This window comes from Orbicella faveolata, unplaced genomic scaffold (assembly GCF_042242905.1).
Source record: "Orbicella faveolata isolate gen_17 unplaced genomic scaffold, um_ofav_v1 contig_24, whole genome shotgun sequence".
Taxonomy (NCBI): Eukaryota; Metazoa; Cnidaria; class Anthozoa; order Scleractinia; family Merulinidae; genus Orbicella; species Orbicella faveolata.
Genome location: NW_028301552.1, coordinates 8,632,948 through 8,652,054, shown reverse-complemented (window position 1 = coordinate 8,652,054; position 19,107 = coordinate 8,632,948). Strand labels below are relative to the sequence as shown.

Genomic DNA, 19,107 nt, shown 5'->3' with positions numbered 1-19,107 from the left:
CAATGTCGTTGCGCAACGAAAATTTGTAAAAACACTCTAAAGTTAAAAATAGCAATTCGATCTGCAGGCGTAGCTGATGTTCAAGTCATGCGTAAGCCTATAGGATTTTCAGTTTTCCAACTCTGCAGAGCTTTAGCTATGTAGAAGTCTAGGCTAGGCTTATTTCGAAAAGCTCTTTTCAAGCAGCATAGCTCAGTGTTGCTTTCAATTGTGTTAACCCCTCGAGTCCTTACGAGGGAGGACTCTCGGATAAAAAGGAATGGCTTTGCGCGACGAACATGTTGAAAAACACTCCTAAAATTAAAGATTTGAGAGCCATGCCTTGTCTGCGCTGCTTTAGCGACTCTTTAACCCAAGCTATCTTTAATCTCTTGCAAGTAATCTCAGTCGCGTCTGTCTTTCTATTCATTCCCTGATTTACTTTAGCGACTGAGGTCAAGGCGGATTTATCATGAGTTTCAAATATATGACATGTTGTCACACACTAAGTTGTTTTTGATGCTTTCAAGTTTCGATTCACAATCTTTCGTTATATTCTTCAAATCTCCTATTTTAGAAAGCCACCACCCGTTCTAAGGTCTCCTACGCAGACGCCCTTTGGCCTCTGTCATAACAGTAACAAGACCGATTGGAGTCCACTCACAAGTATGACTACCGAGCGAATTGGACTCCACTCAGTCCTATTATGTGTCCTGTGAAAACGCTCTATAGCTACCCGGGGGTGGGGTACTTCCAGAAAAGTTGGGTGGGGGTGTGCGGCCCACTTCCCAAAACCCTTACCCTATTCCCAACACTTCTTCTGACGCTCATACAGTTCGTTCCATAAGTCAACAATCTACAATCTGCAATCTGATCTAAATGTTCTTTTGCTCGCTTTTGGGTAATGTTTCGGTTATACAATAATCTTTTATCTTACATCTCGGAAAATCAATCTTATTAACTCAGTGCCTCATTCGTTCCCTGTGTTTACATCACATTTTTCTGAGTCACGTTACAAATTCGCATGACTATTTCCCTAATCAAGTTGCGTTACTTGATATTAAACTATTCAGTTTCACGACGAGCTAAGCATCATTATGGCAATCTCTTCTGATTAGCGGGTCCTAAGGGCACGGCATGACGTCTTAAAGTGGTCGTAGATAAGTTGTTTATTTAGGCGACAGTCTGATTTACGTACACTATTCTTTCTTAGGCTTTTCGAATCTCGCTTAATTTTCTTTAAAGCCGTTGAGAGTTTTCGATTCCGTTTCACAAAATCAACAAAGCCCTTGTCCCCTTCTCATAATTTCAAAGCAGAGCTTTGCCTCCTTTTCTGCAAGATCCCGTAACCCCCGCCTTCAAATAAGCCAAGTTCCAGATCCTGAAAAGCCTATTGGAGACCCCCAGATAATACTCCTGTGCCAGATTTCTAATCTTTATTACAATAATGCAAAATTAAACAATATTTTATCCTACAGAATTAAGAAACATTTTCCTACACGAATGTGTTATTGTTACTTAGGTTTATACATACCGATTATGCAAAATTGGCCTGAATCCATAATTCACTATCGTATCATCACTCTTTGTACTATATGGTCCCAACTCAATGGCTGTGCTGTCTCTATTATACTCTTTGACCGCTCTCTCTATGTCTCGTTCTATTTTTATTTTTGCCCGACCTATGAATTTATTCCCCTTTGTCCGTCCTTTAAAAACCAGTACTGGGATTAGTCCACCCACAAACACATAGATGGTCGAGAAAATAGCCGAAGTATTATTTTCCTTTCCAAAGACAACAATTGAATATACCACAAAAAACAAAAAAGTTAAAATCAAAACCATATTGCGTAACATCAGACAAATTTCAGATTTAATTGGCAAAACCCTGTCACAGACGAACCAAAATAACTTTGTTCGGATTGTACCCTCGGGATCGCTGCTATTTATGCTTAATTCTTTTTGCCATTTTAAGATCATTTCCTTGACCTCCTTGTATTTCTGCTGCATATTAGCATAACATAGATACATATTTGTTGTAACTACGAGGAAGAAAGCTACATAAGGTGTTATAACGTCCTCGTTAAGAACTAATCCAGCGATTGTATATCCTAAAGCTTTGTTAACAAAAGCGCAAGACAGGTTATTCACAAACAGTATTGTCACATAGAAGGATAAAAGTAGCCAGAGTTTAAACAGAGGTTTAGCGATACCGATAGAAACTTTAAATAGAGCGGAAACGTTTTCGTCGTCATCAACGTCGTCGTCATTGTGTCTGAAGGTTCTAAGAGACCGCAAAGTGTGCTGCGGTGAATACCACAATATTTTTAATATCGAGATGACAAGTAAAAAGGGGAAACAGATTGCCCCAAACACAACCCTAAGAAGAAGTGTACATGTGATAAAAATTAAACGCAACAAAACGTAAATTGGATTCATCGTTCGTGATACTTGACGACTCTTTTTGCATGGACCCAAAAAAACATCGGAAGCAACTAGTTTTGAAAAACCGAGGATTAAATTCCACAAAAGGTGATGGAGTTTAACAAAGTGATGACGCATTTCATCACCCAGGGAACGATCTAGGTCTCCACTGCTACTGTCGCATATCGGACAAATGAACCGCTGCTTAAGAGTGAATGCCTATAAAAATGGACCTAAATCGCCTATCAATGGCACAGGTCGAAAAATTGATTTCGCTTGTATTTTGTCCATAGATAGGTCCTAGTAAGAATAGAAACGGACCATAGTTAGTTTCTGCTAATACAGCTTTCTTTGGTAGAAATACGCCAAAAACGATTTCGACCCGACTGGGCTCAAAATCTACTTCCGGTTTTGCTGAATTTTCCGAATATTTGATTGCTTCGCGCTCCGCAGAACAACTACTTGAGAATCTTTCAATGGATTTTATATTCAGTTCAGGTCTTGGTAGTATGACTGAGCGAAAAATAAAATAAATCAAAGTTAGTTTTGAGCCCGAAAAGAGGTAAAACTGAAACGCAAAATTTTACAGTATGTCGCAAGAGAATTATTGCTTAAAAACATCGCCATATTTTTCTATGGGCTATAACTTTAAATACCATAAAAACACTTTCTACGGGTTAAATATACACCCACCTGTTAGGATATCAAAAAATATCTCTGGGAAAATGGTTTCAAGTCGCCCGCCTTGGCCTGTGTTTCTCATAGATTTTGCCCAAAATCCGCCGTTGGAATGTAAGCAATTGCGTGACGCGGATAGCCACTCTCGAGTAAAATATTCGTTTCCAGCAATCCGATGAAAGCAATTTTTGAAACGTTGTGTGGATAAAATAATGGAAAATGTTTTTTTTGTTGTTTTTTGTTTTTGTTTTTTTTGTTTAACTTAGTATAAATATATATGTTTTTTCATTTACATTGCGACACCCACGACATCCATGATAAAGAACGTTACTACAGTACTCCGGGAAATGATTTTAACACTTGTTTATTTTATTGATTTCACTGATAACTTACAACACAGTAGCAGTTTCAGAGATACACTTAACCAATCCTCTATGATTTATGGCAACTGAATCATTGACTGACAAATAAAGTCAAGTGGAAATACCATAATTTCTATAGACTACTAACTGCGTGACGGCATCTCAGCTCTTCTAGCTGTGTAGAAAATTTGTACCTACACAATATGCTCAAACTCAGCTAGAAAACCCGGAATTTCTTGAATTGAATTAGCCGAGGAAGAAATTGCGTTTAAGTTTCAATCACACTGGGAAAAAAATCCATCTTTTCTACTTTGGTTGTTTGATCAATTAACTGAAATTTGCAGATCAAAACACTGGTAGACAAATAAACATTACAGTGGTCGATCTACGACTAGGTTTACAATAAAGGAGTTCCCGAATTCATCAATTTTAGAGTATTCGGATTAGTTGGGGTTTACAGTGAAAGGATATTCGGATTCTTAATCGTTTATACACGACGATAACTCCGGGAACATTCATGATGGAATGGTTAACAAGCAGTTTGTTGCCTCGATAACGAGAAACAAAATGCCTCCGAAAATAAGGCTAGGGGTAGGTTGAGACAGTCTGAAGTTTTCTTTCAACTCGTTGACCACGGTACTGTTGTCCATCATGCCAGGTTCCTCCAGGTATTTACTTAGAGTTTAGGGTCGAAAACCGTCGAGGTTTTCGATCGTGCCATCGTCGTCATCTGCGCAGTAAAGTATAAATTGGGCACGGTTTCTGAGGAGTATGGCATTACCCATTATAAAAGTGATTACCTACACCTGAAACAGCACGAGGTAATCACCCAGCGACCGCCATCAAATGGCCATCAATGCGCCTACGACTCGACTACGACTGGATCATGTAATCCGCCATTTTCGTTCCACCGCAAACTCAAAAGATCACAGGCGGAAAAATATCTGGATTCGAGAGAAAATCGTTCACACGACAAAACTCTCCGGATTCAAAAGTTTTCGGATTCAAAGTTCCCACTTTAAATTCCGGATTCAAAATCTCCGGACACACGACCAAACCGGGGGGTTTTTATTTCGGTTTCGTCCACTTTTGTGTAAATGGCAAAATCAATCCGGCACTAAAACATTCTGGATTCATCACGAATCCGGAACAATTTCCTCTAGTGTAAACCTGCAATCCTGGCCATAAGTTGTTGGGACACCTCCCATTTTTGCGCGCTGAAACCCACGATTTCAACTACGTCCTTAACGTTTTAGAACAAAAGATGAATGGAAGCAAGTACAATTGACCCCCCCTCTCCCCTAGCAATGTTGCATGAAAATGAAGCTATTCTGAAGACTAGATTGGATGTGGGAAAAAAAGGAAAAAGGGACAATAGAAAGTGGTTAGACAGTTGTGTTGGAACCAAACGCGATTGCTGAAAAATCGCTATTATTGGAATAAGACGTGAATATCTATCTTATCGTTTCTTTAGTTCGAGAATACTGTTCTAGGAGGCGAACAACTCTTGAAACGAGGCTATTCTGAGGCTATTGTCAAGGATTTTTTTTCTTCAAGATTTTTATCAACATTGACAGGGGGAGGGGGTAGGCGGGCTTGCGCGGTTTTGGTCTTAAGAGAGGCTGCCTGTGAAGTCATCTGCCGTAACTGTCCCAACACTTTTGACCAGGATTGTAGTCTTAAATGAACAGCGAACATCCATCTTGTTTTGTTCGCGGAAGTCGGTCACAGAGGAGCGAATTTCAATGAAATATATATATAATTTGATTAAGCAATTAGCCAAAAATAGGTTGGCCGCCAAAACAGTTTAGGGTTTAGCCTAACTTTAACCTTAAGTTTTAAGACTGAAGAAAAACAGGAAAAAGCACTGAGCATTTCAGTTGTTTGAAACAGAAACATTCGCGCACAATGAACTATGTATAGTACGTGGGTAACCAGGAAAGCAATCCGTCCAGCACAGTAATTGTTCAAATTAACAGCTTACCGAGACACTCGCACTGTCGATGCCTCTTATTTATGACTTTTAGGATTTGTTTACTTTACTTTTTCCGACTTTTTAGCAGGAGAAAAAGCACTAAATGTGCTGGCACAAATAAAAAGGTTTAACCGAAAATCGATCCGTCGAAATCAACAAATGCAAATTTAATCACTGTAGCGTTCCTTCAGATCACGTAAGGCTACAAACCAACAATATCAACTTTTCATTACGCTTAACAAATGAACTTAGAACGATTTTCTTTCTAGAACTCGTTCTTGTAATTAAAATGATCAGAGAAAGAACGACAGCCTAAAACGACATAGCAGTAACACCCGAACTCCGAGTAAATTGCTTTTAATTGGCGTTTTTAATTAACGAAATTTCCAAAGCGATGACTTTCAAAATATAAAAGTTAAAAGTGGTCCATTATGTTTTTCTTTTTTCACCCAAATGTTCTAAGATAGCCATCTGCGGTTTGTTGGAAACGAATTATGTATTCAGGGTGACCGCCAGAGTCACGCAATTGTTTACATTCTCACGGCGGTTCAGGGAAAAATTCATGAGAAGCACAGGCCAAGGCGGGCGACTTAAAACCATTTGCCCAGAGATATTTTTTGATTTTCAAACAGGTGGGTGTACAGTTAACCCGTATAAAGTGTTTTTATGGCATTTAAAGTTATAGCCCATAGAAAAATATGGCGATATTTTAGTGCTATAATTCGTTTGAAACACATCGTAATATTTTCCGTTCGTGTTCGATCTCGTTTCAGGCTGAAATGAAGCCTCGATTTATTTTATTTTCCGCTCAGTCATACCATGAAGACCTGAGCTGAATGTAAAGACCATTGAAAGATTCTCAAGTAGCTGTTCTGCGGAGCGCGAAGCAAACAAATATTCGGAAAATTCAGCAAAACCGGAAGTAGATTTTGAGCCTAATCGGAAAAAAATCGTTTTTCGCAAATTTCTCCCCAAAAAAGCTGCATTAGCAGAAACTAACTATGGTCCGTTTGTTTACTAGCTAGGGCCAATCTATGGGCAAAAAATGAGCAAAATCGATTTTTCGACTTGTGCCGTTGTTTGGTCCATAATTATGGGCACTGGCTCTTAAAGCTGCTCTCAACTTACCATTCCTAGTAAAATAGCCACCGGTTTTGAAGGTCTTGCTCCTACCGATAACCAATATCTGAAACAATTCACAAGTAATTCTTATATCTAATCTCACGACATATCGCAGTTCATAACTTATAACTTATAACTTATAACTTAAACTTATAACTGCCTTATGAAACATAATTCAGGTGACTTCTCAACTTACTTTATTCTATCCATGTTTAAGCTTGCCAGCTTTTCATTTCTGGTGTTAGGTATTGGATCGAAAGTCCCCACCTAGATGAATTGATAGATAGATTTTTGTTTCGTTAATACTCTAGTCTCGTCTTGAACTTTTACATACAGTAACATGTACAGGTCATGCACATGTGACTGTTTACACCGCATCCCAAAACAAAGCTAATAAGTTATAACCGTGGATATAAGTATTCCTCACCTGCTCCAGATATCCATAGTTTCGAGGCCTTTTTCTGTTGGTTGCCACGATGAAAAAGAAAGGCCTATTCTTGTAGCCATAGAGGGCAAAACGTAAAGTAACTATTGGAGGCTTCATGGTCGAAATAGCCTTTCAGCTAAAACAGTCAGACGTTTCAAGCGAAAAATCGCTCAGGAGCTGGTGACTAGAACCCAGACTTCTAATGGCCAACGAACAATATGGCGGCAGAATGCAGACAGAGTAGCCATTAATTGTAAGAATGGCTGCGAGCCTTTTGATAATAAACCGCTGACCATACCCAACACTGCTGATAATACCTAGTTCACCCATTGTTTCCGTTCATTCCCCTTATTTACCTTCATTTAGCCTCATCCACGATCATTCATACACCCTCATTCACGTTCCGTCACTTGCATTCACCCTTATTCACGTTCATTCACCCTCATGTACCTTCATACACCCTCATTCACGTTCAGTCACTTGCATTCACCCTTATTCACATTCATTCACCCTCATTCACCTTCATTCACCCTCGTTCACCATCATTCACCCTCATTCACCCTAATTCACCTTCATTCACCCTCATACACCCGCATTAACCTTCATTCACCTTCAGTTCATACACCATCATTCATCCTCATTCATCTTCATACAATATCATTCACCCTCATTGACCCTCATTGACCCTCATTCACCTTCATTCACCTTCATACACCTCCATTCACCTTCATACACCTCTATTCACCTATCTACACCTCTAATCATCTTCATACACTTTCATACACCATTATTCACCTTCATACACCATCATTCACCCTCATTCACCTTCATTCACCCTCATTCACCATCATTCACCCTCATTCACTCTCATTCACCTTCATTCACCATCATTCATCCTCATTCACCTTTATTCACCCTCATTCACCTTCATACACCAACATTTACGTTCATTCACCTTCATACACCTTCATTCACCTCCACTCACCCTCATCCACCTTCATACACCTTTATACACCATCATTCACCTTCATTTACCTTCATACACCATCATTCACCCTCATTCATCCTCAATCACCTTAATTCACCATCATTCACCTTCATACTCCATCACCCTCATTCACCTTCATTCACCCTCATTCACCATCATTCACCCTCATTCACCTTTATTTACCATCATTCACAATTATTCACCCTCTTGCACCTTCCTACACCACTATTCACCCTCGTTCACCTTCGTACACCTTCATTCACCATCATTCAACCTTATTCACCCTCATGCACCTTCATACCCCATTATTCCCCCTCATTCACCTTCATACACCTTCATTCACCATCATTCACCCTCATGCACTTCCATACACCCTCATTCATCTTAATTCACCCCCATTCGCCTTCATACACCCTCATGCACCATCATTCACTCTCATTCACCGTCATTCACCTTCATACACCATCATTCACCCTCATTCACCTTCATTCACCCTCATTCACCATCATTCACCCTCATTCACCTTTATTTACCATCATTCACAATTATTCACCCTCTTGCACCTTCCTACACCACTATTCACCCTCGTTCACCTTCGTACACCTTCATTCACCATCATTCAACCTTATTCACCCTCATGCACCTTCATACCCCATTATTCCCCCTCATTCACCTTCATACACCTTCATTCACCATCATTCACCCTCATGCACTTCCATACACCCTCATTCATCTTAATTCACCCCCATTCGCCTTCATACACCCTCATGCACCATCATTCACTCTCATTCACCGTCATTCACCTTCATACACCATCATTCACCCTCATTCACCTTCATTCACCCTCATTCACCATCATTCACCCTCATTCACTCTCAAGTACATTAATGCAAAGAATGTTGTAATACATTTGCAAACTTCTGTAACGTTTACAGTGTAGCCCAAGAGAATTACATGCAGTGGGAATGTCTTATGAGAACTACATATTGAGCTAAGTCACCCAGCCCTGTAAGAACGCCAGCTGTACCGCGAACAAATGCACTTATGTCCAGGATTGAGTGTACTTACAAAATTAATGATATACATGAAAAAATTAAACGATTCTGATTGGCTGAGAGCAGTGCCGTTCAAGTGTAACACGAGTGCAAAAAGTGTAACATCAGAGCAAAAAGTGTAACACCAGTGCAAATTACGCATCGTGATTTTGGATTATGCTTGACTGAACGACAATAGAATTGTTGTTTACAGTCTATCGAACTTTATCTCTGGCAATCTTTGTTAACCTTTCCTTTGTGTACTTTTGCAGTCAAAAAGCTGGTTCACCGCGTCAAATGGACAGGATAAACCTTCAGATACGGAAGGTACAGGAAACCTGAAAAATAACAGTTTAATAAGATAGAAAAACACCAAAGACATAATGATAAACAATAAAGGAACAAGGATGGCTAAGGATGGAGAAGATTAACACGGATTGCAAACGACGAATTTGAAAAATTGAGGCTAAACTCTTCAATTTGCGCAAACCGTGACTGAGCTCCTTTAAATAAGCTTAAATTTGGCTATTTCCGTAAAAAAAAAATCACGAGAAATTATGAGAACTAAAGAAAATGTTAAAAAGAAACCGAACAAATGGCAAGATTTAAATTCTACAAAGAAACTAAATTCTAGATATAGAAGCGCTAAATTAAAATACCGTAGTGCAGCACGTTCTTTCCAGCGAACTTCGTCCGCAGGAATTTTTACGCTCAAAATTAAAAATGTTGGTTGTATCGACGGTTAGATCTTCATGCGATTGCGTAAGCTTATTCATTGTCAGAGTAAAGTTTTTCTTCCAAAGATAATTTCCAAAGACGTGAAAAAGAGGTAAGAAAATTGAGTATGCGTCATAATTTTGCGCGCGCATAAATTTCGTCATTATTAAAGTTGAATTATGACGCAACTGTAATTATTTAGCTGGACCAAAAGTACGTTTTACGACGCTTCACCGCGGTGTTCTTGTCTATGGGATTTTCGACAGTTAGAGGTCAATTTCGATTTATTAAATGTCTTACTTAGCTCCGAGGCTTAGGAGAATAAAACAAAAGAGACCGCCTCGGGTCTAATTGATGAATAATTAACTTCTTTTTTTAATTTTCCGTTAAGCCTCGCGGAGCCAAGTTACAATTTTAATATATCAAAATTGGCCTATTAACTACAAACATAGCATATTCGGATCAAAATTCCTTTCACGTGCGTGTTTTTCTCCCAAGTTGCTCATTTTTCACAATTCAAAGCACACAATCTTAACGTGGGATGCATTTCTTTTGTTCAAAGCATATTTCTCGTGGCTGTTATGAATTTTAATGTGGGTATATATAAAGAAGTGTAGAATGACACACCCATTTTAGCGTCGGTCGCCGTTGCATTGAAGGCAAGGGCGAAGACATCTTAGTCGCTGTGCTCCCTTCAGGCAAGTCCATATTTTCTTTATTTATCGCCGTTGAATTGAAGGCAAGGGCGAAGACATCTTAGTCGATGTGCTTCCTTCAGGTAAGTCTACATTTTCTATAGCTAGTTACGTGTCCTAGCTGTTTCCCCCGTCTTTCAATTTGATCATTTAATGGTATAATAAAACTTTCCTCAATGCTGTGAAAGCTTCGAGGGGCATGTGTTTTTCCTTGACACCGAAGAATGCATTTAGGCGAAGTTGAAAAACCGAATACCAAACATTTCTCTTGTGGGTAACTGAATGATTATTTTTAATAAAATGTTTGTTTACAGCTTGATAATCTGCTTGGTTTGCCGTTTGACTTTGCCATTCGCAATTTGTTTCGTCACCTCGGAGCGCTACCATGTACACTCTTTTTAACTGTTATAAAAAGAGAAAATTCCAACCGCCTTTGCCTTTGCTCTGATACGAAGAGAGCAGTTATGTAGTTATATCAAAACCTATAACTAATCTTCAGTTCGTTCCCACTGCAGTGCACCACTTTGTTGGTAGTCGTTTAAAAGTGTTATTCCACATTTTGAGGGAGTTTTGTTACGTGCAAGGCCGATAGACGTCCGTTAACTGATACTGATACTCATTCAAGTCAGTTTTGCTAGAGTCAACACGCGAAAAACTTAACCATGACTTTCCTGTTTTTTCACAAGGATTGACCAGAGGCAGTAATGTTGTATCCAAAGGAATTGAATTGGAGTGACAGGCGTCATTCACCAATTCAAATGAAGTGTAGCACGACCAGCTATGGACTCCTGGCAAGTTTCATGTTGACGACAACTCCGTTGAAGTTCAGATAAGTGAATCACAGTTGTCGCTAGATTTCATTTAATATAATCCTTTGAAGTTTTGCAGCTAAGTCCAGTTTAGGGGCATTCAGACGTGACATTAGAACCGGTTTGCAATTTAATAAAGAATGTGACCGATTTCAAAATGAGTGCATGTCGCGGGTAATTTTGTATGCCTTGGTGCTGAATGTTTCGTAATTTTAATGGACGAGTCTCCTGTTTGGACGTATTTTTGCTTAAAATTAACCCACAGACAAAAGTGACACGTATTTATTTATTTCGTACCATAAAGTTGAAACATTTTTCATTTATCTTACAAATACAGGAAATCGTGTACCGAGTCTAAGATCTTACGATTTGGTGGCACTAAAGCTTTACTGTTTTTCTTTTTCTTTTTTTTTTTTGACATAATCCATTCGTAGAATGCTTCAGTTTATCGTCTTGCGATCATGTTTTTCTGTTTAAAAAAAGAATTTTTTGAAATCCATAGCAAGAATCTAAGAACTTCTAACTTATTGACTACACTGGCAAATTCGTTTATTAATTCTAAAAAAAATTTATCTGAGCTGAGGCTAACTGACGAGCCTATAGGCGTAGTTCAATGAGGAAAATGAGCAAAAAATAGCAAAATTCTCAGCGCAGGAAAAGATTTGCAAGCTCGTTAGGCTAGCTATATTGTTATTTGTTCGCCAACACGAGAGCAATTGGCTTTTGAAACAAAGAGCTGTTTGGTTGTACAAAAATTGAATTCAAAACAATTGACGTCAATGTCTGCAAGCAGTGAATATTGCTCTTTATCTCTGATCCGTTGACAGAAAAACTTATTGCCAGAATGTTGTCATGGAAATCAAACGCAGATGAATCCGATGGATTGACCACACACTTCCCATGGTTGCCTAGAGATGGACACCAACTGGCAACAGCAAACCTGGTCGGCCAAAAACCACCTGGCGCCTGCCATGAGCTCAATGAGGAACAACATATCGTACAAAATAGAGATGTAGATGGATTGTGGCTGCCTTGTGTCCCACAGAGAACGAAGAGGATTAATTTAAAAAGTAAGTAAATCAACCTTACAGCATATCTTTTATCGTAAATGGCCGCTGTCTTTCATTATCAACTCATTCTTACGCTACCAAGTTGAATAGAAATACATGAAAGATGAAGCGTTGTTCCAAATCGATTGTTTTAATTTGTGACGGCCATTTATTATAGTTCAACTTTCTGACCACAACATGCGAACAAGTTTTTGGGTGAGCAAGTTATCTGTCCATGAAATAATCATAAGTAAACCTAGGTGTTTAAATAACTAAAGTTGCTGCCGTTTGCTCTGCTATCTCCAGGATGACCAAAGATGTGTTGAAGGACAGTTCACGAGTTACTGGATTTATTCATCAACCTTAATTAATTGAATTTCAGCAACGTTGACTGAATTTTGGATGGCAGTGTGCAGAGCTTCACTTCTGGCGTACGATCGATGACTATTGGAAAAACATCTCAGCTCAGATAAGTAGAAAATGGTTTTCCTATCTTTACACTCCAAGAGTGTTAAAAATCTTGATTCTGATTGTAAAATTGATAGATTTTCAAGTTTTGTACCATTGCTGCATATAAGCCTACGGTTGTCTTGTTGTCCAGAAAATGCCATAATTTATATCAGTACAATACACGTGCACTGTATTATGTTCGATAATAATTATTACAATGAGACTACCGTTTGTTTGGGAGGACAAACGCGTGGAGGACAAAAGCGTGGAGGGTGGAGTTATTATGTGAAGGAAAATCTTGCACTTTTCATTTTACGTTCTTGGAATTTTAAGCGTCTGAAAACGTTTAGGTGAAGAGGAGAATACCACGACGTAAATATTCATAAAAAAGATTCTTTAATAATCATTAAATCCAGTTTTAATAGCAAGCTTATATTATAACCAAGTTAGAAAGCATTGTCCTTGATTCTTAGAAGCGCGAACAATACAACCCATCGTGGATTCCATGGGAATTCTATTTCATTTTTGAAGAAAATGCTAAAATTCGAAAACATATCAAAGCACTACTGTTTTCTGAAAATTTACATAGTTATCAACTGTATCTAACACTGCTGTAAATGTATTAGTTGACAAGGTAGTGTTGATTAAATATTCTTTTTTCTGTCTCTCTCGCTCCAGGTGGCTGATATATCACTGTTGACAGAAAGGGTGGCCATCTTGGATCGCAATGTACCGTTGGACTCTGGCACAAGTTGACTATTGGAAACATCAAATCTCAGATAAGTACATTATTTCTACTCTCGTTAACTTTTGACAGTTGCAGCGAAAGAATTATGAAAATCTCAGAAACTGATAAACTAGAAAATATTGTCTTGATGAAGAACCAAATTCTTAGAACTAATATTAACAACAACATGAGAAAATCAGTAACGAGAATACACATTTTGAGCACGGGATGTACTTAAGAGTTACCACTTTGAAAAACTTAATTCTCAGCGTTAACATTTAAAACAATATGAGAAAACCAGTAATGAGAATACACATTTTGAGCATGGGATGTGTTAAAAGTTACCACTCAGTTCGTTATGCTGAAGGTCAACCTGAAACCATCGAATATTATTTCTCGTAATTCTTGTTTTTTTCAAGGCATTGATGAAGACCATAACCAAAAGTTGTGGAAATTGAGATAAGGGAAAAAAAGTATTTTGCTAAATTGAGAACAATGGTGGTTTCTTTTCGAGAAAAATTTAAATGAAGAGGAAGGGGTAGTAAGTAATTAATACATGGCCGCAGCTTATCAATAAAATCATCTCGTGAATGCTCACTAGTTTTCCCATTAAGCCGAGATAAATGATACATCGAACTGTCGTTTTGCATGTATATATCCTTTGCATTTGAGTAGTATTCTCGAGAATAAAAAGTGAAGTATCTCAATTGAAAGATTTTAATCTTCCAGTTCGTCACTTCTCATACATTGCAAACTTCATGTAAGAGTACTGTTTGTACAGCCGTGTAACTCTTGACGGTATCACAATGAGCCAAATTAAAAGTAAGATTGCTCTAAAAAGGACTTCTTCTGTTTTTTGTTTGTTTGTTTGTTTGTTTGTTTTTGTCGAGTAAAGAAGGATTTTAAATCTTGAAAAAAATCTTGGAAACGCACAGCTAGTCAGAGAGCCGGACTACAATAGATCGTTTTCACTGTCGTGCAATAGGAAAAAAACAAGGAAATTTGATCTTATTGAAGATAAATAAAGAAGACTCCTCTCCAGGTTTTAGGTCTATGCGCCGTCCCAAACTTCAGTTATTTGCCTAAATGTTTTGCACAAATTTAAAGAGCTCAGTATGGTGCCGCCGTATTGGTGTACCTCCGTGGTACACCAATTGGCGAATCTTTGTTTACAATATTTGCCCCATAAGTGATACAGTTTCTGATGGAAATTCTGAATATTGAAAGGGTATAGCACGATCAACTGTGTCAAGGAATTTGAGCTCGATGTATTGAATAATGTTTGAGCGAAGCGGGTTTAAAAACTCAAAATTTAACAAAGAATGTAAATGCTCATTAGGGCGTTTGCCACCCAGAAATTTGGCGGTCTTTGAAGGCCAATTTCTCCTCGAATATTTCAGCCAAAGAGCCAAAAGTTTCACCAATTACTAAATTTCACAAGCTCTTTAAATTGTTGTAGTCAATTCGTGTCTAGCGTGATACCTTCTCCGTGCATAGTAGTATGTCAATGAGGAAAAATGTAAAAAAATGACCTCAGCAAAGATTCGCCAATATGGCAGCCGGAAAATAGTGTGACAATCTGGATCTTCTTGGTTATCTAGGCCATTGATTGCCTATTCTGCACAAACCAACATATGAACACTTAACTGCTACTTTTATTTACGAAGGGCTAAAAATCATGAGATAAGTATATATTTTTCGACAAACGCGATGTTCCGCACTGCCATAACTCTAAAATTCAAAATGCACTTGTTACCAAACGAAGGACACCATTGCGCTGAAATGCTGTCAAGGTGTATAATTTTCGCACCTCTTATGCCTGATGAGGATAGAAACTCTGGTGGTTCTTTACGTTTGGATTTAAACGCTTGATGACGTCACATGAAAACGTTCCACTGAAGTGAGCATAGAATAATTAAAGTTGCCTTATTCAGATCTAATCATTAATTAGTTCTACAATAATAATTAAGACAAAATCCGAGAGGAAATCGAGCAATTTCAGTTTTTATTGGACAAAAAGCTCCATCCAGAGTAATTCTAAGTATCTTGCAGTCCTTTCTGCATTTTCTAAAAGGTTACGATATAAATAGTTGCTTGAAATAACACCGAAAACCATTTCCCATGGAAATGTGGGAAAATAAGTTTCAAAGTTTAGAGAAATTGTGCAAGCAAAGGTAAACCTTCATCATCAGTTTCATTTCACCAGTAATTTCAAGTATTTCATATGAACTTCAAAATCTGTTTCAGTCGACATTTGGTGTCGTTAGAAATAATTTCCTTTGAGAAGATGTTTAGAACAGTCGCACAGCCGTTTGCAATACGATGTGAATAATCTCGGTACAAAGTTTTTTTCCACTTGTTACTCAAACGTCTTGTAGATTCCTTCTTAATTGCTCGGAGGAAGATTATTGAATGAACTTGGTGAGCAATTGTAAAAGGAGACCATGAAACAACTTTCATACCGTTACTGGAATTTGTTAACACAGGATTTGGCAATGTGACTTCTACCAGTACCAGAGTATACAAGCTTATTGAAGTGCCTTTGCAATTAATTCTCAACTTGTTTTTTTACTTGCAGAATGTTTACATTAATGGAGCCCTGAGTAGTTTCTTTTTTCATCACGGCATGCTTATGAAAGCACGTAAGGATACTTGTTTGAATATTTTAACCGACCCACCCCTCCAAAAGAATGAAAAACGGCCAAAATATATAGGGACTTTCAGAATATATTTAGATGATTTAGATTTATTTTGCCAAATCGCTCGCATTGTGGGCTGAAATAGCGCCACAAAACACCCGCAACAGATTGTTTTCAGTCGTGTGTCGTGACGAAAGCTGACTCTATGCATTGTTAAAGAGGAGGCTAGGTAGAAGAAATGTACAATTTACCATCTCTTTGCGGCGTTCTTATTGGAAAAGGTCAGAGAAAAGAATTGGATTTACGTGTTTGAAAACTTTGTTTAAGTTCAATCTTGACACCAAAATTGCAGTACATATTCAAGAAGGGAAATCGATGCCCCCAGAATAACCATTACGTTTGATTTAGGAATTCTGGCTTTATAAATTACCCACAGACAGGTTGTAAGAACTGTTCCTGTGGCATATTGTGTAGATTTCATCTCGATACAGTCGCATTAAAGAGCATTAAATGAAGCGGCTGCAATTTGTGGCAGCTCGACTTAGCATGTTTTTTTAAAAAACTAAATCAGTGACGACTAAGATGTTCAACGACAAAATAGGAAAAAAATTCCAAAGTAATACCAGGAGTGCGAATTTAATTCCTTACATGGTACAGTCACATCAAAAATGATAAGGAAAAACAGTACTTTTGTTTTAAGCATCCTGTACAAAAAAAGTTAAGGTTGTGAAGTTCTTAACCAGTGATTTGTAGAAGAAAAAGTGAGAAACTTGCTGAACTGTAATTCAGAGGTGGATTGTTTATAAATTCAAGAGAAAGATATCTTTGCCATTTCGGTGCAAACGAAGATGTGATTTTCCAGCATACGCTCCGCTCCAGTTTTCACGTATTGTTCCTAGAAAACGATAACAAATTCAAGTTAAAAAGTCGTTCATCACTGAAACGTGTTATGTCGATTATAGAAATGAACTCTATTATTTCTAAGAAATAGTGATCAACAGCTCATTTCTCCTTTCACCAGATGATGAGAATTTCAATTAATTTCAGTTAATTACAATAATATTAATTTCAACAAGATGATGAGAAAAAAGGAAGTCATCAACTTTGGATCATTGTCTTGCTGGAGCAGTGAATTGGCCATTTCCGAGTTTACCTTGTCCTTCTGTTTGAAAACCACTTTTGCGATGGAAGGCAAATTTCACTCTCGATTTCTAAATTTTTTCTAATTTCTTTGTGTACGATGACAATTAAAAAATAAGATGGTCAATACGCAGACACGTGAGTTAAGTTATAATTATCCATTTCCAACGTTCAATAGTGCTGCCCACTTTGTTGCAAAAGTAAACAAGAAGTAAAGTTATATTATTCCATGATGATGATTAGTTTTCGATTTTCCATTATTTTATTGTAACCAGAAATAATTTGGCAACACTCTGTTAGAAATGCTGCGGGATAGCTTAAGGCATTTTAAAATTATTCAGTACCTTTAAGATTCCTGGAAGGAATATAGCCTACAGTAATAAAATATTTCTGTTTGTCGTGAACGGATATTAAATTTTCCAGTTAGTACCGATAAAAAGTGGTAACTCCATACATGTTTGGAGCGTTTCTAGCTACGGTCTTGAGAGAGGTGTCGGCAAGACATCAAATTCCCCAACAAACCCGTTCTCTGTATAAAATGACTTACTATACACGACAAGTTCAGTGAGAAAATAAAAGCACTCTGTTTAATATTTTCGACAGTGTGAAACTGACAAGCGAGATAGTTTACAAATCTGATTTTGCCATCAGTCTCCAAAACGAAATAGAGCTTTTCGTCTACCAATTTTGAGTTTAAAATATGTTTCTTCACACTTCAGTTACACAAATAAACAGTAATTTGAGGCTCACTTAAAGAATGGCTTGATTTAGCTCGAAAGATCATTTCATGGGCACTGTATAAAATAGTAAATGAGTCGAGTCAAATGCTGTCTTACGGATAAAAAGGGTTTAAAATTGATAGGGGAAGAGCAACGTGTTCGTCACGTATAAAATAGCGGCAAGATAGAACTGAATGAACTTTTCAATTCTCAAGAACTAGAAATCAACATACAATTTCTCCTAGCTGTTTTTAAGGTAGCTGAAGTAGATCTACAGTTCTTATTCATTTTAGCAGAACACGTTGTTAACTTGACTTTCTATAGAATGATAATAGAATCCTGGTTAACGGATTTTGTGATAAAGAAGCACCCAAATATTGATGGCATCCTATCAAACCCAAACGATATGAATAGCTTGTGTATATGAAAAGAAATTAAAGAAAGAAAAAACTTGACATAGAGATTTGAAATTTTTGCGCTCATTCTTGTTAAACCAGTACAGTTGGCAAATTAGCATATAACGTCTCAGTGCACGTATTTTCAATTGTCTAGATAGCACTTACACTTGCCTTCTGACTGATCAATAATGATAATTCTTGTCAACAGGATCACAGATATTAGACGGATCCGTTAAGAAAATGGACTGCAACACTTATCAATATTACATTCAATCACCTTAGAATAGTGTTAAAAAAGGAGGTCAGCAAGTCTTCGAAAAGAGTTAAACATTACTGACTTTTTGAAAGCTATTTCATCAATAAACAAGACTTGCAAGGTAGCTTTCATCAGCATTTTCTTCTCTGAAACAATGTGAATCAAAGTATAATACTTAAGTGAAATTTCGCAAAGCCTTTCCTGGTGTTAAGAAGGTGTAAGGGCTAATTAAAGGACTCACAAAGAAGAGCTCTTGAAACCTTCTACAACATTTGATCATTAAATAACGAAAACAACATATATAAACAAGCCGCAAACTAAGTTTCCGGCCAAATCTTGTGTCCTTGTCCATTACTTCAAAACTTAAACGGTGTGTTAATAAAGAAAGATCTAACCCCCCCCCCCCCCCCCAATGATCGCAACATGTCAATCCAACATATCATAACATTTTGTGCGTAACATCTTGCACGCGCTTGGCCACCCTCTTGAGACATGTTCAATCATATTACATGCTGATGG

At 37.7% G+C, this 19,107-nt stretch overlaps 3 protein-coding genes across 3 annotated transcripts in view; 1 reads left to right on the top strand and 2 right to left on the bottom strand.

The window, feature by feature from the left end:
* Positions 1-7,084, bottom strand: part of LOC149110264 (FAD-dependent oxidoreductase domain-containing protein 1-like) — a 30,031-nt gene extending 22,947 nt beyond the window's left edge. The window contains exons 1-3 of the mRNA XM_089291087.1: positions 6,968-7,084; positions 6,737-6,807; positions 6,547-6,604 (exon numbers count right to left, since the gene is read on the bottom strand). Of these exons, the coding sequence (XP_089147213.1) occupies positions 6,547-6,604; positions 6,737-6,807; positions 6,968-7,084 (246 nt within the window). The remainder of the gene's footprint in view (positions 1-6,546; positions 6,605-6,736; positions 6,808-6,967) is intronic.
* The window catches only part of LOC149110263 (molecular chaperone MKKS-like), a 36,479-nt gene extending 26,664 nt beyond the window's left edge, over positions 1-9,815 (top strand). The window contains exon 10 of the mRNA XM_089291077.1: positions 9,262-9,815. The gene's annotated coding sequence lies outside the window, so the exon portion shown is untranslated. The remainder of the gene's footprint in view (positions 1-9,261) is intronic.
* Positions 1,402-2,838, bottom strand: LOC149110265 (uncharacterized). The gene has a single exon (XM_089291083.1). It carries the CDS (start codon positions 2,539-2,541, stop codon positions 1,504-1,506), a length of 1,038 nt encoding a protein of 345 aa, XP_089147209.1. The 5' UTR covers positions 2,542-2,838; the 3' UTR covers positions 1,402-1,503.
* Positions 9,816-19,107: the final 9,292 nt, after the last annotated feature.